This window comes from Phaethon aethereus, assembly GCF_964289735.1.
Source record: "Phaethon aethereus genome assembly, chromosome: 4".
Taxonomy (NCBI): Eukaryota; Metazoa; Chordata; class Aves; order Phaethontiformes; family Phaethontidae; genus Phaethon; species Phaethon aethereus.
Genome location: NC_138578.1, coordinates 53,636,110 through 53,657,141, shown reverse-complemented (window position 1 = coordinate 53,657,141; position 21,032 = coordinate 53,636,110). Strand labels below are relative to the sequence as shown.

Here is a 21,032-nt window from a genome sequence, read left to right as displayed (position 1 = left end):
ACCTCGAAAGCAAATCTTTACCTTTACAGTAAAACCTACAGAAAGACACCTTTCCAGAGGACCTCAAGACTTCCTACAGTTCATACAAGTTGATTCTCAAGGAGGGGGGAATATCCCAAAGGGTTTAAAGCCCAACAAAACCCAAGACAAAACCTCACCCTCCTCTCTGCCCCCAAATATAACCCTCCAAATTGCTTACATCCAGGTTCTGCTCATGTTAACGTGCAGCTTTTTGGAGAACAGGCAAAGGAAGGAGAGAAAGGGAGAGAACTCGTGCGACTTCGTAGCCACCTCACCCCGCCTGCTGCTACAGGAGTCCTGCCACCTCCCAACACCGCAACTCCAGTGTTGACTTTTTCCTCTTGAGCCATTAGAATACAGTAAAATACATAAAAGCTAATTGAGCAAGTAAGCAAGTAAGAGCAACAAACATTTTTTTGGCAAATTAACAATTGACATTACTGGCTCTCTTCACTGTTGCATAGCCATTTCATTTCTAAGCTGCTATGTTGCCCAAAAGTATATTTACTTAAAATTGCTATAGAATTGCTAATCACTCCTGAAAGATCATCTGGATAAGGAGTGGACAGTAATCAGAGCAAGCCTCTTGTAACATCTGCTTAGGGTTTTCAACAAGGTTAGAGCTGAGGAAAATGCAGAACTGGCACATGGGAAGGATGGCTACTCCTGGTCCACAGCGGAGTCCCATTCTAGGTTGAACTGTATCCAGCATACTAAAATCCATTCTGGTTGCCTATCAGTGTACCAGACACATTTCAAGTTCGACTTCTGCTATCCTTTCAACCGTTAACACACTCATTCACACTTTAATCTCTGTGCAAACCTTTCTCTGCTTATCTCAGTGAGAACACATTGAAGAGTACCAACTATTCCAGTGGATACACCAGTCCCTCAATGCACTATGAATAAAATGACATGGGTATGTACATAAAGCTAAGTATTTGCATTTAAAGAATTTTGCTTCTCAGAAGCAATTCAAACCATCTAATAGTACAATACTTTTTTTTTTTTGCTTTTTTTTAAACAGTTCTCCTATGTATTCCAGTCGAGGCCTACACTATAGACCTTACACAGACAGGAAGCAGCTTTAAAGTGTATGGTATGGCCACAGTCCTATAGTAATGCTCACAGTCAAGTTCTCATGCTGTCATCTCTTCATGACATGACTTGCAGGTGGTACACTAATCCGGTCTTGCAGGGACGAGCCTCAGTTTTGGGTTGCTGAGGTGTGGAGCGCATGGCCGTTCCTCTTCAGTAGTCACCTGGATTTTACTTCCTTGCCCTCAAGACTCTGATGACTGAAAGAGTCCCGTATCTTGACAACTTCAGATGCGCACAAGTGTCCAAAAGACTTGGTGTACCAGTCTGGCATGTGACCCCTGATGCGTGGAGAAAAAGTAATGATGAAGTAGGTACCAGTAACTTTGCACGCATTTTCTTAGAGCCAAATACATATCTAGCTGGTTAAATGCCTGACTAGGAAGACTCCTTATATATTGCTGCTCAGCTCAGCCTTACTAAGATATAGACTTGCTGAAAAACAAGTTTGCCACAGTGAGGAAAAGTTATGAGAAGTTTTGCAAGAACTTGCTCCTCTTTCTTTACTAACTTAATACTAAAATTAACATATCCTTACATCCAAATATATGTTAGAGGAAGGCATGGGATTATACACCAATAGCTATGGTGGAGCGCATACTGGAGGTTTCTAACGCAACAAACCACACCTGCTGTTACATGTGCACTGAAGCCAATTTTCTGTGATGTCTCAGAGACCTATGTGCGTGCCTTTGAAAAGTACGTACTACTGGCCAAGCTAAAGCCTGTTGAACCATCTAAATGTTGTGCTGACTACATGGAAACTATACAAGAAAAGTTACCACCAAGGACAAAGTGGAAATTCATACCTTAAATCAATTCTGCACATATAGGTAAGTTTAGATTTTCCTGACCCGCAGGGCTCAATCAGATACCTAGACAGGAGCACATTGACTCTAACGCCTGCCACTGGAGCACGGTCATGGTCCACTGAGGTTGCTAAAAGCACACAAGCTCCTTTGGGGAAGTTTGTCCTCCATGTTCTAAAAAAAAGAAGCAAAAAAGTCTTGTCTTTGATAAAAAGCAATTCAAACATCTAGTAAGTTTTCAAGTCATACACAAGCAGTTATTTACCTATATAACTTACATTCTACAGAAATTGTAGGCAAGGTTGCCATATGTGTAGGATATAAACACCATCGTGTATAAAAGTCTTACCTTAAGACTACGAAGTCCCTGGCTGGATGAGGTGCCATGCTGTTCTGGACATACTGGTATATATCTGTCTGACTATCCAAAGGTTCGATTACTTTTGAATCTAGAAGATCTTCATCCCAAAGATGCTGCTCTTTAAGTAAACGATTTAAAACGTCCTCTGGCGTAGCTGGGATTTCAATGGTAGTTTTCCATAACCGGAGTGGAGGACCTTCACAAACCTGGGGGAAATATCAGCACAGTCTTCAGTTACACTTCTGAGTGTACTCTTCCTTACGCTTTCTTTTCCTTTCTATTTTAGTGTTGGCTAAATACAGCAAATTAAATACACACATATATATGTATATATTGTACTAAGCTTGTCGTAAGCTCGGACTAAGGTTGTTTTCCTAACAGCCAAAAGCATCTGCATGCTGACTTCAAAATTTTTTTTAATTTACAGTTATCTTCTCCAGTATGTGCCACTATTAAATCGTGATGCTACAGAAAAATATTCTAATTTTCCAAGTTTATTTTTTAAATATCTTAAATCTCATTGAAACAATTCTCCCTCTGCTAGCTCTGAGCTGTGCAAGATTAGAGCTGAGAAACTTCTTCCCTACTACCTGCATAGTGACAGCGCTTGGAGGCTTCACTGAGCCTGTAAAGGCTTTGCACGTGTAAGCGAAGGCATGTAAATGCAGTACAGCTAACATTCCTGGGCTGGACAAACAGAAGAATACAAATCAGTGCATGTTAGCTGACCACCGCTGAAAGACATGTGGATTTTAGACACATGCAACTATGTCAGAAGATTAAGCGTTTTTTTCTTAAACCTATCTGCAAAGTAAAGGTGTGCACTGAACCTTCTGTAACATCCTGTGTCAAAAGCCTGCTTATATTAGAGAAGGTGAGCTAAAAGCCAGAGCTGTGGCTGAGTGAGGGACGGGGTACGTACCTTCTTGTAGGCCAGCTCTGCTTGCTCCGAGGTGGAGCAGCTGACCCAGCCTTTAAACTTCTCCTTCATCTCTTTGAGCAAGTCATCCACGCAGTCCTGGAGGTAGCAGTGGTAGTCGGAGGGCTCGGCGGTGCTGCTGCCCCCCCGGAGCTCCTCCAGGCTGAGGGGACGCAGGTCCTGCTCCGTGTAAGAGTTCCGGCCCCTGCTCATTTCTTCGGGTATCTGAGGGGCGACAAGGGAGAAATCATCCTCTTGCAGCTCTCTCTCCAAATCACAGAGTTCATCTAGCAGCTCGATAGCCACAGAAAGATGGGTACACTAGTTTTGTAAGTGGTGGGACGCGTACGTGTCAGGTCAAGCACTCAATGTGAAGAAATGCCAAAATTAAGTTTGTGACTTTGATTTAACTCAAATTAGTCCCTCAGTTATGGGGTATCTTATTTTTCTCTGTGGACTATCCCTCTTTGCTACAGAACTCAGATCCATTCCCACAGCACAGCTGCAGGCTGAACGAGGAGGGGTCAGTTGTCAGGCGCAAGGAAAGAGACAGGCCCAATGTTGTGGGCTCTGAAAAGATTCGATGGCAGTGAGGAAAACCAGGACTCATGACTTGTCTGGTTCTGCATCCCAGGCCTAGAGGGAGCGTGCTTTAGTCCCTATAGACCCTTCAACCTATGGTCTGACAGTGTCACATTTCAGGATGCTTTTGCGCCCCAGTCTTGCTAACTCCTGGGAATTCAAGTACAAAACAAGCACTGAAATTCATGGAAATAGCTTCTTGCTTTATAATTAGAGCTGAAGTTCACAGATCCTCATGGCTGCACAGTAAGAGCTTGAAAACATATTTCAAATGCAGATGTAACAAAAATGTCATAAACCCCACAACTGCCTCATGACTTAGTGCCAACAAAACAACTCTCCTGGCACCACTTCTAATTCACCCAGATCAGGATGCAAAGTTTTTTTCAAAGCTATCATCTATTAAACTTTATTCAAATAAAGAGACATTCCTAGTTTTCCATTATACAGCAGATCTCAGCCATGTTGGCCCATATTCCACCCATCAGTTTTGCAAACAGGTGTTTTACCTGAAAGAGCTTCTTGCATTCAGCAATCATATGAGCTAGCCCCTGGGTTGCAGCCAGATTTTCATTTAGGTCTTTCTGATCAGGTTTTCCCAGGCTTGGTTTTCTTTGCATCACCCTTCACAGGGGAAAAGAGCACACACACACAAATCCAATTATGTAATGCAGAGCAAGAGAGACACTTGGTAAAAGAATAGTAGGACTCCCCAGTCTGCTGCCGATTTAGAGCAGTGCTGCCTAGGGCCAAATTGTGGCAGGGTGTTACCGACGTCCCTCGCTACTCTCTCTAAACTTTTTCTTTGGAATTCCCCCCTGTTTCTTCCTTCTTATGAACTTGCTTATGTTTTAACAAATCTCTAACTTTTGTTAGAGGTAGGATCCCATAACTGTTCTTCACCCGGTGCCCTCTGAGGTGATCACAACTGGTGGGGTCAATGCTAGACAGTGTCTGTTGCACATTGCCACTAGCTGTGGTGAGGGACCAGCAGCAATGAGCCCTGCTCCCCAGAGACCTACCTTGGGGAAGAATTCTCTCTTTTGAGAGTGTTTAAGTGGAAGAGGGAAGGTGCTAAGCAGACGGCCAGGTTTGTTGGTGTCATCTGGTTTTCCTTCACTGCAGCTGTGACATCACTCAGGAAATACAGAAGAATCTGGAGGACCTCCCTGTTCTCATCGGGTAAAAGCATAATGGCAGCCTTGATAGCCTGGAGACGCTGATCCTTTGGCACATCTGCATAATATTAGTAATTCTCTCATGAGCCCATTGATTTTCCACACACACAGCATGAATACATCCCAAAGCAAACTCCAGCTTCAAATATTTGACTCGAGTTTGAAGTGATTTCCTTCAGGATGCATACCATTCGTAGGAATCATGAAGGAATTTTTTTTTAACCCACTAGTTTAACTACCCTCAGCTATTTCCTGCCTCACAAGAAATGCAAGCAAGAAGAAGTTGTGCCTAGGCCAGAGTTAATTTTAGATTTAATTTCAACAGCTACATGCTCCCGCAGATGCACTAAAATGACAGAAGCCTGGAGTCAGGCAGTGAACAAGCAAACAGTCCAGCCAATTTAGAAATTCTCTGGCTTTCAAAGAAATTCAAAACATGAATACAATCTAGAATAGGTGAATTAATTAAGTAAATTGGCTAGCAAACCTTTTCAACAATGATGTCATAAAATATCCAGAAAGTCCTTTACCAAACACAGAGGGTTGCTTTATTGAGCAGATCATTCAAAGTCACGTGGTGGAAAAAGAAAGTCAACGCTGTGAAGCCCCATACCATTAAACAGCTCCTTGGTTACTAACAACAAACAGCCATTGGAAAAATTTGATGTGTGTCTTTACATAAGGCCCTCTCCTCCAAACTTGAAGGGAACAAAAAAATGAAATAACCCAGACCACATCTGCTTCTTAGAATGGGATTTCCAAAAAGCCATCTCTGAAGACAACATCAAAGTCTGGAACATTTATATCATCATTAGCACCACACCACCCTCACTGCACATCTCATAATACATGTGGTGCTAACCAGGTATTTAATTGGTATTTGCTTTGGGCTTCAGCAGCTTTGTAAGGCTACCAGGTGAGTTTAGAAAGCAACTTTCAGCAAAAATCCACTGTTTTTCATACTCTCCCATCAATCAGCTGAAAGCACATTTAAGACACGTGTGGACAATTCCAATGTGCAGCCTAGTGCGTAACACCAAAGCAAAGGGAAATTTTGTCCTTTGCAAGGAAGCAAAATTTACAGCTGCTTTAAGGTTCTTTGCTTCACACAGAGATAATACTTCCCAACCACCTCTGGGGATTCCTCAGACCTACTGCCTGCAAAAGGAACAGATACTTCTGCAATGCTCTGTCAAACTTTTTCTGGCACTAAACCCACGAAGTGTTGCTGTTTGATATGCACCGAAGTAGACAGTCTGATTAATTTTCTCCATAAACCTTCTTGGGAATCCAAACACACACAAAAAAATGCGTGCACTGAAATAATGGTATGTATGTTTTTATTTCAAACTGTGACCTCTGCCTATGGAGCTCTGAAAGAAGTTCCTGTAACCTTTTTGTAACCATCATCATAAGGAAGGCACAAAATACAGCAAGGGCTCAAAGAAGGTGTTTTTGCAGTAACTTCTGTTGTAGCTGTGCTACCATGAGAAGAATATGCAGGAAGAGAGCTGGGGTGGTGTTAGGGAGAGAAACCACAGGATCAGTAAGGTGCCCATAGCGCACCCATGAATTTTGGACCACTTTTGGTCCAGTTTGGACCCCCATGAATAATTCAAAATGCTTTGGAGTTCTGGTCACCAAACATGAATTCATCTTTGGCCCTTTTATAAAGTGAGAATATTCCCAGCGAAATAATGCTGAAGAAAACTTTTGAAAGACAACGTGTTGTTTGGGAAGACCCAGCACAAAATTACCGTCTATACAGAACTCAACTTATCTAGCTCACAAAAGAGAATGTCCCCCTTGGTAGAGCTGAACCTGCCATCTCAGAAAGATTAATTATTTCTTTTCACGTGCATTGATAAAATTCATTTTCGATGTGATTTATTCTAAGCATTTTCTGTTTATGGTACCTATCACTAAAGTAGCTACAAGTCAGTAAAAGAAAAGCTTTCAACTTAAAGGTTGTTTTCAAAAGTTGTGGTGAAGGATAGAAGAACATGAATTATAAGAAAATAGAAATATTTTGGCAGCCTTGCTTTTACAAAAAAACCTCAGTAATTTAGTGGATTTCTATCCCCTTGAAAGCCCCAAACTGCTTGTGTAGCGTTTGCACGGCTCCTCTATCTAGCCACATCCTATGTGGCTTATTTTCAAACCGTAATATCTAGTGTGCTTAGAGAAGGGAAGAAACTTTATAGCAAGTGATGGAGGATTTATACTTGTTCCCCAACTACAGAAAAAGGTGAAATGAAAAGAACTTGTACTGTAAATTGTTACACAACTGGAACATCAAAAATCAGTTCCTTATGAGGCAGCCTGAGCTATAAGGGCTGCTGAAGAAAGGCAAAGAAAGATCAACATATGCAACATGTGTAGTGCCCGGAGAAGCACTACTAGAAAGTTCCACCCTTGCTACATAAATCACCATTTGCCATCTAGCCATAGAAATCTCAGTGCTTACATTGGTATATCTGTAAGAAGGTCTCGGAGAGTTTGCTGGTCATGAGAGGCTCAGGGAGATCACGGAAGAATTGCTTCAACATGTCTGCTACATCGTAAGCAGACTGGCCTTCATAGTTGACGCTGTCTGTTGAATTCTCATTCATTTGACGCAAAGCCTGAATTCTTGATTTGACTCCAGATTTCCTAAACAGTCCAACCTAAATACATATGGAAAGGTAAATACATTTACCATGAGTCCAGCAAATCTGAGATCTAAGTATGCTCTTCAGCTTCTTATGTATGGGTTCTAATTTCATGGAAAGCTTTCCTTGCACTAATTTTCTATTTTGTCCTGTTTTGAGTCTATTTTTCAGTCTGACCCAGGAACAAGAAAAATTAATGGCAGGCTGAGTTTTGGGTGCTGCGTGTGTGTGGGATGAGAGTACCTGATCCAGGCAGTGGTTGCGGAGGTACCGCATGGCTTGCTGAATGCTCTGTGGAAGAGGCTGCCCTGTGCGCTGGACATTGACCTGCAGTGGTACTCCAAACACGTTTCGGTCTTTGTAATCTGGCACCTTTATCCTCTTCATAAATTTTGGTACTGCCCTATTTAAGCAAAAGGAATGACAAAATTAAATTAAACCTCTGTTTCCCATTTACCATATATATTTCCAGTAATTCAGAAAGTCAGTGAATATAAGGAAAACATTTTAGTAATATGAAAAGTAGCAACAGTATAAATAATTAGCTAATCCATTCAAGGCTGGAACCGGGGAGAGGACAGCAAACAGAGCTTCTCTAAGGGAAAGGCTTGACATTTGGGACAGTATGCTGCCTGTAAGTATTAATGTGGTGCTACTCCATCAATATTAGTAGGACAAAAGCTACATGGTAAAACTGCAGGGGCCAGATTGAATTGCAAAAGAGTCAAAATAAATCCTGTGGTCAGTGACCCCTTGTAACACTGCTCCTTTAGGTTTCGGAAAAGATGGGCATTTGAACAATGAGCTTTTGTATGTCAACTACTTGTTCTGCAAAGTCCTCAAACTGGGTCCACCACCCACCAGTGTGCATAACAGCAGGAAACTGATGTAATACATTTGAGTTTGTCAGCTAAAAACTTCAGCTTTATAAACAACCCCTTTGAGGGACCCCCCTCCTTGTCAGCCAGTGACTGTTGTTACCCCCACCTCCCACTCCACTTTCAATGAGAGGCCTTTCCATCTGCTTAGGGCTCCAAGGAAAAAGTTACTAAATACAAAAGAATGATTTACCCCCCCAGTCCCCAAGTGTATTGGTTTCATAAAAGGGAAAAAAAAAGCCATTAAAATGTGAAAATATTGAGATAATTTTCCTAAACAGGGAGAAAAGCTAGTGTCCAGTGCCACAACTAATAGGAACACAGTAGCCCTGGAAAACAGGGAGACTTATTTAACATTTCAGTATACAGTGCAGCTATACAAACAGTGCATAAGATTTACAGCTGACTAATCTGTTACATAATAAAACAGAACCAATTTGTATTGCCATATAGTTAAGTTTAGGGCATTATTGATATACGTATGAATAATACTTGCTTTGTCAAAAAACATGCCAATGGAATGTGAAAAAACACATTGCGATCTCCACTGAGAATCTGAGGCATGCAGGGATAACTGGTCAATACTTATTTCTGTCTTTCAGAACAAACAACTTCTGTATTTAGAAAGGCTGACATAATAACAGCCTTTGAACAGGAGGTACTTTGATGCTGAAGCTAAATACTCTCTATGACTCCTGGGGAAGGGAGGAGGCTGGCCTGTGGTAGGGAGAAGAAAAATTTTATTGCGTCTTTTGCATCCTGAAGGTTACACAGGCTGTACTGCAGGTATAATAATAAAAGAGCTTTCTATTTCATTCTTCCGACAAAAAAAAAAAACACCAACATCCAACTGGGTTACAAACACCTGGCCACAGCAGAAATTGCTGCCTACAAAAAACCTCCACGGTTCTCCGAACCTTTCTTCCCCCGCGCCCCCCCCCATCCTTTCCACAAGTTAACTGGATTAGAGTGGTAGATTTATTGTGCTTTAAAGAGGGGAGATAATTTTTGGCTAATAAGACACTAGAATGAAAGGAAGTTTACGTTACTTAATGACATCATTTATATAAACTAATGCAAATATTTAAGAATAACCGAAGAAAAGCAAGCCTCTTCAGATCTACTGAGGTTTGTGCCACTGCTCACAACTGCCTCAATAAACAACTAGTCCTTCTTTCGCTACGGACAGCGGACACCTTCCCGTGAAGGAAGCTGGCCTGCACGTCATTGCTTTTATTTCCTCACATGCCCCCTGTAAACATACTGCTCGAGCCTAATAAGATTACACTTACGTAAAGGGTTAGTGATTTTAGCCCTGTCTTAGGAAACCACAAATCACCGTCGGCGCAGGCTGGAGGAAGAGGTGCAAATATGGAAAAAGAGGGACAGAGGGATTCGTTCCATCTTTCCAAAAGTTGCTTAGGCCGAGTGCAACCGCCGCGCTTGTCTGTCTACACACGGCGCTGCGCCCTTACCAGCTGAAACCGTGCTTGTTGGAAGGCGTGTACTTCTCCAGAAGGGCAGTCAGCTTCAGGAGAGAGTACTTCTGCAGCAGGTTCATCTGCGCCACGGACTGGCAGTTGATCTGCAGCGACGCCGAGCTGAGACTGGGCCGGTGGGAGCTCTGGAAGCTGTGCCACCTCAGCCGGTGCCTGCAGAGAAGACGGGGGACAGAGCAAGGAGCGGTCACCGAAACGCCCCTGCAAGATACACGCCGGGCTTACCGCCAACGTACCGCTGAGCTCCCTGCCCTCGGCAGCCGCTCTCTCCTGAGATGTCGCCGGCGTCGGCCGGCGGCATCGCTGCCTCACGCGCTGCCACGCAGGACGTGCAGGTGCTTCCGCTAGAAACGTGCGCTCTGAGCGGACCCACGGCTCAGCGTTAGCTGCGCGGTCTTGCCCTATCAGACACCCTCCGAGGGCTCCAGCGGCCTCTTTCAGAAGGCCTTTCAGTATTAAGGCAGTGGGAATCAAAAAGCTCCATCAAGAAAAAACAGCTCAGATTTTAAGACCCATCAAACGGGAGCTAAGCAGTTCTAAAAGTCCCATTAAGTTTATACAAGCAGCTGCGCGCAACTAACTAACAGCAGAAACCAGGCCCTAAATGTTTTGCACCAGTTTTAAAGGAAAACTGGAAACAAAGCTAGGAGTTCAACTCCTTGCTCTATTCACAACACAGAATAGTCATCCATCCCATGGTAAAACTCCCAACAGAAACTGGGAGGCCACTGGAGCTCCCTCCGTCCCCCTCTGTGCTACAGCGATCAAGAGAAAGTAAACAAACCTCATTTTCCCTGCGGACTGAATGCCCTAGCATGCTATTAAGAAACAGCCTGCTACCGAAAAGTGCAATTTTTTGGAAGCAGTCTAAAAGTCAAGGCTTTTACTACACACTGACACAAACCAGACCATACTGGTTCATACACCGGTTCTCCTAGCCAACTCTGACAGTGAATAATCCTACTTGAGGTCCCCCTCCCTCCCTCCCACACACCATTTCGGTTTGAAGAATCACCGTCCCCCAAAACTGCCTTAACATCGCTCCTAACGCCGACCTGCCGAGAGGGCTGTTTTTCAATGACAACTCAGGCTGAGCACACAAACATGCAGCTACAAAGTGTGGGAATCACTTGTCTAGAAGTCTGGCACACATACTTCCCTCACCTATAATTGTTTTGGGATGTGATGGGAACAGCACATGCGCGCTTGAGTGGACACAACTTCTACCGCACTTTAACCGAGTGTGGTGCAGCTACTCTAGAGCCACTCGTGCCGGAGGGGACCTCACTGGGGGGCCACCCCAGCTCCCAGTGCTCATGATCTCACCTGCTGGACCGTGTCAGCGATGCGCCCACCCCAGAGTCCCTCCTGTCCTGCATCCCCGAGGGCTCTTCCGTTTCGTTCAGCGAATTCCCTGTACTGTCAAGGTCACTCGGTGTTGTTCGATCGTTATCTACATCGAGGTGGATCTGCTTTGGAGAGGAAGGGCAGGGGGAGATGGAGTCGAGCGCTGAGTCAGAGTCCCCTTCATCCGAGAACTTCTCTGACCACTGGTTTACTATCCTCTGCATCCCTTTGACGTGGTACAGGATGTCGTCTAGTTCTGGGAATATGTCTTCATTTTCAAGGTCGGCCAGGTCACTCGTACTGGAATACAAGATCGAGCCTGGCACGTTGTCGTAAATACTCAGGCGGCTGCTCACCGAGCTGGAAGAGTTGCGCCTTTTCCCCATGCCCAGCTCTTTGGAGCTGTCGCCACTGTTTTCCCGCCGGAGGGCGAGATGGCCATGTCCATGGAAACTCCCTGTTCTCCAGTTCACAGAGGCATTGCTTTCTGTTGGGGAGAAGTTGCCATTGGAGAGTGCTTTGGGAAAAGTGCCAGGCTTATGATCTTCAGGGATAAAAAACACTGTATCTTCTGCAAAGCTTCCCCGGTTCTTGAAGTTCTGCTCCATCACATCACTGAACGTTGACTGGTTGAAGGGGTCAAAGCCTTCCAGGTACATGCCCACCCTTTTATTGTATGCACTGAGGCTGCGTGTTCGTGTGACGGGACTAGGTGTGCTGACGGCACTGCTCGTCTCAGACTGACTACTGCTGCTGCTGGTCTGGGTGGAATTGGAGACGCTCCTCTTTCGTACCATGGGGAGGCTGATGTTATTGCCGTTGAGGGCAGAAATCTCCACGCAGTTAAGTTGTTTCAGTTTATCTTCATCCATGCCCTCCTGCAGGATGGGGCCGCTAATAATAAGGCCAAGCTTTGAAGGAGCTTTGCTCTTGCCATGATGAGAGCTCTTGATTTTCAGGCTCTCCATTCTCTTGAGCAGACTCTTTGTTTTGGACTTGGCGTTCTTCTCATTGGCTTTCGTATTGAAGCTGAAGCTACTCAGCTCCCTGGGTGAGGGCAGGCTGCTGAATGAGTCATCGTTTGCTACGAAATTGCTCGATGAACAAACGCTCACGACGGAGTTCGTCCTGGTGGTAGATGCCTCGCTCTGCAGGGTTGGTTGGTGGCTGCTGGTGCTGCTGGTGCTCAAAATGGAAGCCACCTCCTGGCGTTCGCTGAGGTCTGTTAGCACACTTTCACGGCTTGCCGCGTTAGTAAGGTGAGGAGCTTCTGGAGAGGCGGTATTCAAGTCTGGTTTTGGAGGGAACACATCAAACTCTTCAAGCCTTGACCACCTCTTGCTGTCCCTCTGAAAAGTCCATTTGCCACTTATTGCACAAGGTTCATCTTCATCTGAATCTTCGCTCTGCAAGGGAGAAGAACCCTGAAAATACTGCTTGCAAACTGCCAGAACAGCAAAGGCGGTTGCATTTAAACACAATGCCAGCTAAACTGCTTTACGCATCTTGTTCTCACTGAATTTAAAGTGGAAAAAGTCTTACTTCAGGAAGATCAGGCCATAAAGCCCATCACAGGAAAAGATAACATGGGGCAGGCAATATATTTTAACAGTTTTTAAATACAAAAGATACATGCTTCGTAAAAAGAAACAAACAATCCAATCTGCTTTAAATTGCTCATTTCTAAAAACCTTAGTATCCATAGACTTTTAATTAATTGGTCACAGTGGAGAGCCCTCAGATCAATGGAAATTCCTAGCATGCATAAAATTTTAAACTGGAGTCAGTCAGGCGTTGGGGTCCCTCTGGACTCTCTCCGAAGTTACACTCTGTTGATAGTGGCTGTGTGTTTATACTCCTCTTTGCAATTACGAGATGTTTCTCATACGTTCAGAATCATAGCGGCTTAAATCCTTACCCATTCGGGAAGTCTGAACGGTTTCCTCACTGTGACTAATGAGATAGCAAAAGAAACTCTTGCACTGCAAGAGTGAGATGCCTCCAGGCTCTTACCTGGTCCACTCTTCCTCCCACAGGCTAACAGCTAACATTTTAAGAATGTCCTGTGAAGTTTCTACTGCAGTCTCGCTCCAGGCAAACTTTAACACTCACAGATAGCGAGAAGCAAGAGCTCACTGACAGTATAGCACGTAAGTAAATTGTAAATAACATCTCCACTGATGATGTCTGATGTATGAGTAATGCCTGAGGGCACAATTACACGTACATCACTTACGCCTCCAATCTTTTCATCTAAATACTGAAAGGGAAAGATCCGGGGACTGACATATTTGGTCTTCCAAATATCTGGAAAATTTCATCTTGGAAGAATAAAACCAATGAAGATATCTTAATACAACACCATGAAACTACAACATAACCTTTGGTGTTCAGAGTAGGAAACACTAATTGCCACCCAGCTCAATGAATTTCACCTCATTTATTTAGATTGTTTTAATTTAAAAACAAACACACAAGCATGCCTCAAATTGTAACTATTTGTGTGCCAGGAACACAAATATTTATTCTCTGAAAAACAAGTAAATTATTCACATTTCAAGTATTTTATTTACGCATACTTTAGCTCCTGATCCTCTCCCAGTTTTTAGGTTTGTGGTTTTTTTATAGCACATTTCATCAGCTCAGGAAAATACGTGAAACACCATATTTATTTTTTAGAACCAAACACACATAAGACAGAGCAAGCGTCACATTCTTTGCTTCCCAACTACTACAAACTACTTCTGTCCATGATTCAGATGAAATCTAAGAGGAGTGGCTTGCTTATTAAAAGTTTTCAGAAGGAAAAAAGTCACCTGAAACTGCCAATGGATAATAATGATGGTTTGGTGGTGAACGTGGTTTGACTGGAGAAAGGGGAGCAGTAAAGTGATCTTAATTTGCAAAGAGGTCAATGCAAACATAAGGAAACATATGTCTCTGTGAGCACGATTTTTCCCTCGCGTTAAAAAGCTTTAAAATCTAAGTATTGATTTTAATGAAGTCAACAACAAAAGGGAATAGGAACCAAGGCCATCTGCCAGAACATGGGTGGTGAATGAAAATCCGGAAGGACTGAAACAAAAGGTAATGTCCAGACTCCGGAAGATCTAGGGTTTGGACCTGAAGTCGGGTCTGGTCTGAACTCTTAACAGCAATACTGATCATTCCAGTGTTAACAAGGCTCAGGAACAAGGAGGAGAAATCTTCTGGCGGTCATAAACGGCAATCCAGCTGTCTAGTCCTACTTTTAAAGAATACCTACATACGCTGCCTCAGAGTGTTATCTTCTGGAGCTTGGATGCTGTTTCCAACATACCACAAACAGATAGGGAAAGAGGGGATTAATTCCTCGTAAACAACCTCAGAGCATTTGTATGCATTCTTGTTAAGGGTAGGGCAGCATTGTATTGCCTTAGCTCAGTCATCTTTATCTGCAGTTGTCATATCCCAGGGGACAGTATCAACTACTCATCCCTCCTAGGACACACACATAGTTTCAAGACAGCTATTGAGTGGTACCTTACCAGCAAACACCAGCAACTCAGCTTTCTGTCAGTACTACCTTACTGAAATTACTTTAGGTGGTCTCTTATTTCTCACCATGCTCCACAGGGATCCTGAAGATTCAGGAAATGCTTTTAATTCCTGTTGAGCTCCCTGGAAACATGCAAACTTTCTAAAAAGTAGATGATGTATTCTGTAAATATATTGCTTTGATTTTGAGCTATGTATTTAAAAAACAAGGAAACAATGTGCCCAATCCTACAAAGGATTGTCTCTTTCCTTTGCAGGCCAACTGGTCTAACTGATTCCATCTACATCATAATAAAATAATACAATTCTAATGTGATGACAAAGAACCAAAACTGTGAAGATGATGCCAAAGACGATGTTCTAACATTCAGGTCAGCTCACTGTGGCTGGCCAGGATCTCCTCCATCAAGCCTACCCCTTACAATCCTGCCTGAGTGCAGGTAAGACGCCGTAACACGGATGACCTCACTTGCAGGCAGGGAAGCAAGCCCAGTGCCTTTCAGACTGGGAGCAGCATCCCAGGGAAGAGTTTGCTAGACAAATATCCTCTACCCATGGTGAAGCCCTGCAGTTTTCACTCGGTGACAACACAAAATGAGATGTAAGCAGAGTTTTGACTGTGTCCTTGCCAGGTTCTACTCTGGTGTTACCAGAGACTGCAGCTAAGCAATCTGCTAGATGGCATTTTTTTCAGTTTTATTAAGGTACAATGCTGTAACAGAAGATGTTAAGGGAACTTACCCTTTTCCTGTGTGGACTAATTTCTAGCTTCATCACTGCACATTTGTTTAAAGTATTTAAGCGCCTGCAAAGCAAAGGAAACCATATTAAGAGAACACACCAGTGTTTTGACACAGACTATTCCAGTTCAAAAGCTTTTGCGAAGGCTGTCCCCAAACTGCTTTGCATACAAATAGCCACAAGCAGAGTTTCAATTAGAGCCCTAATTATACTTAACCATTAACCCATTACATTTGGCTGTATTCTAACTTCAGAGGGAGGGGTGGATGACTATTTGTCACAATTACCCGAACCAAAGTAAAGAGAAGTGAACAGAAACTTAGACTAAGTTGAGAAGTACATTATATCCAATGAATTGTAATAATTACATTTGTTTAAATAGCAGACATCTGAACCCTGAAACAATCAGTCTTGACAGACTGAAGATAAAGGAAAAGGCTTCTTATTTGACACTCTGTACATGTGCCTCTGAAAAAAAAAGCATGCTGCTTTACAATTGTATTTTATAAGCTAAAACCTCCCAGAGGAAAACTTATTTTCCACTTATTAGATGTCTATTTTGTTTGCGAACAATGATTATTTTTAATACAGTCCTGTGACAAGACAACTCACCAGTTTAAAAAAAAAAACCAAAACACAGACCTGATTTTTCCTTCTTAAACTGGAAGTTTCTTTTATACATACAAACGTGAAATGTGACAGCAGTCTGGATGCATATCTTGAAGTACTGTATGAATGTCTATAAGCACCCCTCTATTCCCTGACGAGCTAATAATCTGGTAGGTACCCCTAAAACAAAAAAAACCGTCTTCCTTCTCCCTCTGCCCCAGAAGGTCAGTGCGCAGGGCTGAGCACAAACAGCTTAAAGCAGAGCAAAATTTGTCGCTGTTAAACACACAGCTCCATGGCAGTTTAGGCACAGCGAAGCCCAGGCTGCTGTGGTCTCCTGTCCTTCTCCCAGCCCTCGCCTCCCCAGAAACTGCTCCGGGGACGTGGCTCAGCTAAAATCTGCACTTAAAGCACGGTTAGAGAAATGTTGGTGCTATGGCAAGGCAAAGGGCAGGAACAGGGCTGGGCGCGATGCAGAAGGCACAAAAGCTGAAGCAGCAGCTTCATGGAAGTGATGGCTTGGTCCTTGTGTTAATACTTCCACTCATGGGGCTGTTCTGTGGGTTGGACAAGGAGACTAACCGAGCTGAAAACTAATCTTTCAATACTTCGTTGGGTTGAATTTCTTCCAGGTCAGTTTTCCAGGCTGTGTGAAGGGTAGTGTGTGCAGGGGGGAGGTGGAGGAGCAGAGCCGCCCCCATCTTCAGCCACACTGCAGCCCAAATTCAACAGGAGCAAAACCGAGCTTTAAAAAGCCGAATTCATTCTGAAGGAAGTTGTAGAATTTTCACATAATTTGTTTGAGAAAAGTGTAAAGAAAAGCCTGTAGCAGCAGCTTTGAAAGACTGAAAAACAAAAAAGAAAACAGAAAAAAAAAAAGAAAAAGGAAAAAAAAGAAAAAGGAGAAAGGAAGAGAGAAGAAAGGAAGAGAGAAGAAGAGAGAAGAAGAGAGAAGAGAGAAGAAGAGAGAAGAAGAGAGAAGAAGAGAGAAGAAGAGAGAAGAAGAGAGAAGAAGAGAGAAGAAGAGAGAAGAAGAGAGAAGAAGAGAGAAGAAGAGAGAAGAAGAGAGAAGAAGAGAGAAGAAGAGAGAAGAAGAGAGAAGAAGAGAGAAGAAGAGAGAAGAAGAGAGAAGAAGAGAGAAGAAGAGAGAAGAAGAGAGAAGAAGAGAGAAGAAGAGAGAAATGCTGACTTGTCCTGTTGCTTCAGATGAGTCTTTTCAGATTCATGAAACTTGTAACTTGAATCGAGAAAATGTGTGCACAGGAAGAATTACTAGTTTCCTCTCTTTCCCCTCGCCTTTTATGCACAGGATTGGTTGCAGATGGTATTTACAAAGGGCTTGATCCTGAGGCCATCAAAGAAAATGGAAAAGCTCCTACTGGTGCTTTTGCTGCAGTCGTGAAGTAAAAAAAAAAGAGGCAGTTTGATCTATAATTAGACCCAGCCACAACACAGCAGAAAAGAAGAGAAACAGGAAGAATTGCTATGGGTCAAATAGTAGGGCAGTGGCAGGTTAGGAAAGTTATCCAGATCTCTCTATTTTCATCTTTGCTCTGACTTTAAAAGGCAGAAGTCTCAGTCCTGCTGGCTGCAGCTGGTGGGTACATGCACAAATCCAGTGAATTTCAGAGAAACTGCATTTACAGCGTGGGTGAAGGGTGAATGTCCCATCTACGTGCTACACAACAAAATTGGTATTTTGGTTTTTAAGAGGCCACACAGCAGCAGAAAGCCACCTCCCGCTCTTTGCTATAAAAACATTCTCCTCTCAAACTCCTGGACCTCAAGACCAGGGAATATTAATCTGGTTTCAGTTCTATATTGTATAATAATTTACAAATTTCACAGTGTTGCAACCTTTGACTTATGCAGATAGAAGTTATCACTGAATCCCTGTATCAGGCTTTATCTAGCTCCAGCCTGTCTGACTGCTAATAAAGACAATCTCTGATTTCACTAAGATTATATCCCCAGACTTTTCTCCTACTCAGATTAAAACCCTGAAATAGGTAGAAAAGGGTAGAGCAAAGACCTCTGTTTCCACAGAGGGTGTTTAAAAAAAAAAAAAAAAAAAAAATCTCCCGGTGCACACCTCACAAAAATGAGTATGAAGGCAAGATAAGGTAACCCCCAATGAGCGAGGTTAAATACAATAGCAGCGAAGCAAATAAAGGCTCTGTTACACATTTGACATGATTTCATCACAGAACCAGTTTCCCTTTTAAAACCTAAATGCTCTGGGGCGATTGCCTCAGGTCTGCAACTTTCATTATATATATATATCACACATCCTGCTTTAACTTTTGCTCAAGTTCAGCAGTGCCCAGTTCCTTGAGCTGAAGGACACTGAAAACACAGTCCAATATGCAAAACTGCCTTCCAAACACATTAATGAGTCTGCAAAGCTCAGCTTACAAAGTTTAGGCTTTGCCAAGACTTAGAGTTGTTACCTATACAAGAGAGTTACCTATACAACTGTCATCAACCTTCACAGATGCTTTGCAATACTTCTTAAGCATAGAAGCACACATTAATTTTCTACCTATCTTCTCATCAAATCGCTGCTTGCTAATGAACCACAATTTTCTCTCCTGGCTCCGGACCTTCTCCTTTGGCAATTCCATTCCCAGGTATAAATTCAACTTATCATTTCCCCACTGACAGTCAGCAGCTCTGCCTCATTCTTTAGCTCCGTCCTATTCTGCCCAAACCTGTCTCAGCGACACCTTCGCGAGGACAAGATGGGAGACGGAGGGACGGGGCAGGATTGCTGCAGACAGCAGTTATAGCCACTTTCGCTGTCTGGCTATCTAAGTCTCAATTTCTACAATGCCTCCTACCCCGTCCACTTTCTGGATGACTGTCCGGATGACAAGATAATATTCTTTCCCATCATTTAGATAAATACCTTTGAGTCAGCCCTCTCTCTATACATCTTCACAGCCAGATGGTATCTTACTCCTGTGGAGCGTTGTATCTCCAAGACGTCACTTTTCCTTGCCCTCCATGTATTCCTACCCAGGCTCTTCCCTTCCTTCACCCCAGCTCTTCAAAACCCTTCTTCCTGGGGGTGACCAACGCAACAGGACCTGCCTCTCAGTCCCAGCCCCTGAGTCGAACTGGCTCGTGTCAGCCCGGAGCGGCAGTTACACTGGAAGCCTGAACCTGCCGCACCCGAAACATGAGGCACAGGAGCTTCTCTCAGAAATGAGCAAATGATGCTTTTTTCCTAGTCTTCTCCTCAGAAATGGCCAAACTAGTTTAGCCTGAACTTCTTTTAAGAAAGGCAGCCTGAGCAAGACATTCACTATCAAAAATTGCAGTGCAAACAGCTAACTTCAGCTAATTTATAAATTAAAATATGGGCTTATAATATGAAGCCTTTGTTAATCTAGATACCAGTCAGTTCTATGTTGGCTATAATCCCAGGTAATTCATTCTGCCCTCATTAACAGGAGAAAATTCTCACCCCACGCACCCAAGAAAAGTGGTAGCAATGCAGAATATTAGGCTTACGCACTTTAAACCACAATTTTCAATCTGACTGTGTGATCTAGCTCTAAACTTTAAAATATTTTCTTAACGGATTTAAATTCTTAATTCCTTCTTACAGGGCAAATTCCATCTCCATTATACCTGTAACTAATCGATGATACGAGGGCTTTCTTGTCTCACTGCAGTGGACAGCCGCTACGCTGGCTCCTGGGGTTCATCTGCACGTTCTAACCTGCAAAGGAGGCCAGATCTCTACGAAGCAAATTACACGAGCAGTGGATGCTGCTCATGCCGATCCTTTACAATCGGTTTCTTGGATGAGAAGTCCTGATGATGAAAAGATTTAAGAAACCGCTTGCGCGGATAGCGTGGCAGTTTTCCAGCTATGCGTAAGGAGATTAAATAGGGTTTCCATCATGGTTTGCTATGTATTTTGTACTGAGCGACAGCCTTGAGGGTAAGCATGTTTCAGTACTTTGTTTCATCGGTGCATTATGCGGCCAGTTATCCTCTGGAGATAAATTCCCAGTCATTAATCTATATAAAGTCTTATGAAACTGAGGCCAGCAGTACTTTGTGCAGTCACTACATCAAGCAACCTAGCAAATTAGAGTCATGGATCTTATATTTTTAACCCTGCGTTTCATGATAAGATCACTAAATGACATTTCTTAACCATCTACCTTCTACTGTTACCAAGTGCCATATGCCATCTCTGTAATTCAAGTCTCAACCCACTTTTCACTTAAAATTTTTCACGAAAAACCTTAATGGGGTGGCTATTGATACCTTTTCCATTTAGAAAGGAATCTGGCAAAACATTTATGAATAAGCTGTTTTTAAAGTTACATTAGTTTTCCTGCTTCCATTAATGAGATTGTTAAACGATAATTTACAACACTGTTCAGATGTAAACTACGACTTAAAATGCTTCAAACTTAAAAAAATCCCGGTCACTGTGATTTCTACAGTCTTTTTAAAAAATATTTCTTCACATGCAGTAATTAGAACAAGGTGATCAGAACTGTTGACAGTGCACTGGCTGTTATACAGAAAAGCAGATTCTCCGTATTACTATCCACTGCATACAGTGTTCATGTAGCTCTGTGCTGAAAATGCAAATAATTCCAAAACTATTCTAATTTTCAGTCAAGAAACAGTGATAGCCTTAAGGCTGTGAAACAGCTCTAAGGCTTTTACTGAGCAAAAAACCCTTTACTGTTTACACACTGACCATGGCATGAGTCAAAATAAACCCAGGCTTCAGGCAAAAATGCAGCATTCCAAATGATGTGCCTTCTCTGTGT

General features: G+C 43.0%; 1 protein-coding gene across 2 annotated transcripts in view; it reads right to left on the bottom strand.

Annotated features, from left to right (window-relative positions):
* Positions 1-638: 638 nt before the first annotated feature.
* The window catches only part of DLC1 (DLC1 Rho GTPase activating protein), a gene marked incomplete at its 5' end in the record, with an annotated part of 221,093 nt that continues 200,699 nt past the window's right edge, over positions 639-21,032 (bottom strand). The window contains 11 exons of one of the 2 annotated variants that reach the window (XM_081998808.1): positions 639-1,400; positions 1,929-2,102; positions 2,278-2,495; positions 3,212-3,433; positions 4,300-4,414; positions 4,813-5,026; positions 7,436-7,634; positions 7,863-8,022; positions 9,973-10,149; positions 11,323-12,749; positions 15,622-15,685. In XM_081998808.1, coding sequence (XP_081854934.1) covers positions 1,280-1,400; positions 1,929-2,102; positions 2,278-2,495; positions 3,212-3,433; positions 4,300-4,414; positions 4,813-5,026; positions 7,436-7,634; positions 7,863-8,022; positions 9,973-10,149; positions 11,323-12,749; positions 15,622-15,685 — 3,091 coding nt within the window. In that variant the 3' untranslated portion in view covers positions 639-1,279. Of the gene's footprint in view, positions 1,401-1,928; positions 2,103-2,277; positions 2,496-3,211; positions 3,434-4,299; positions 4,415-4,812; positions 5,027-7,435; positions 7,635-7,862; positions 8,023-9,972; positions 10,150-11,322; positions 12,750-15,621; positions 15,686-21,032 lie in introns of those variants that run through there. The other variant, XM_081998809.1, reaches the window with a different exon arrangement.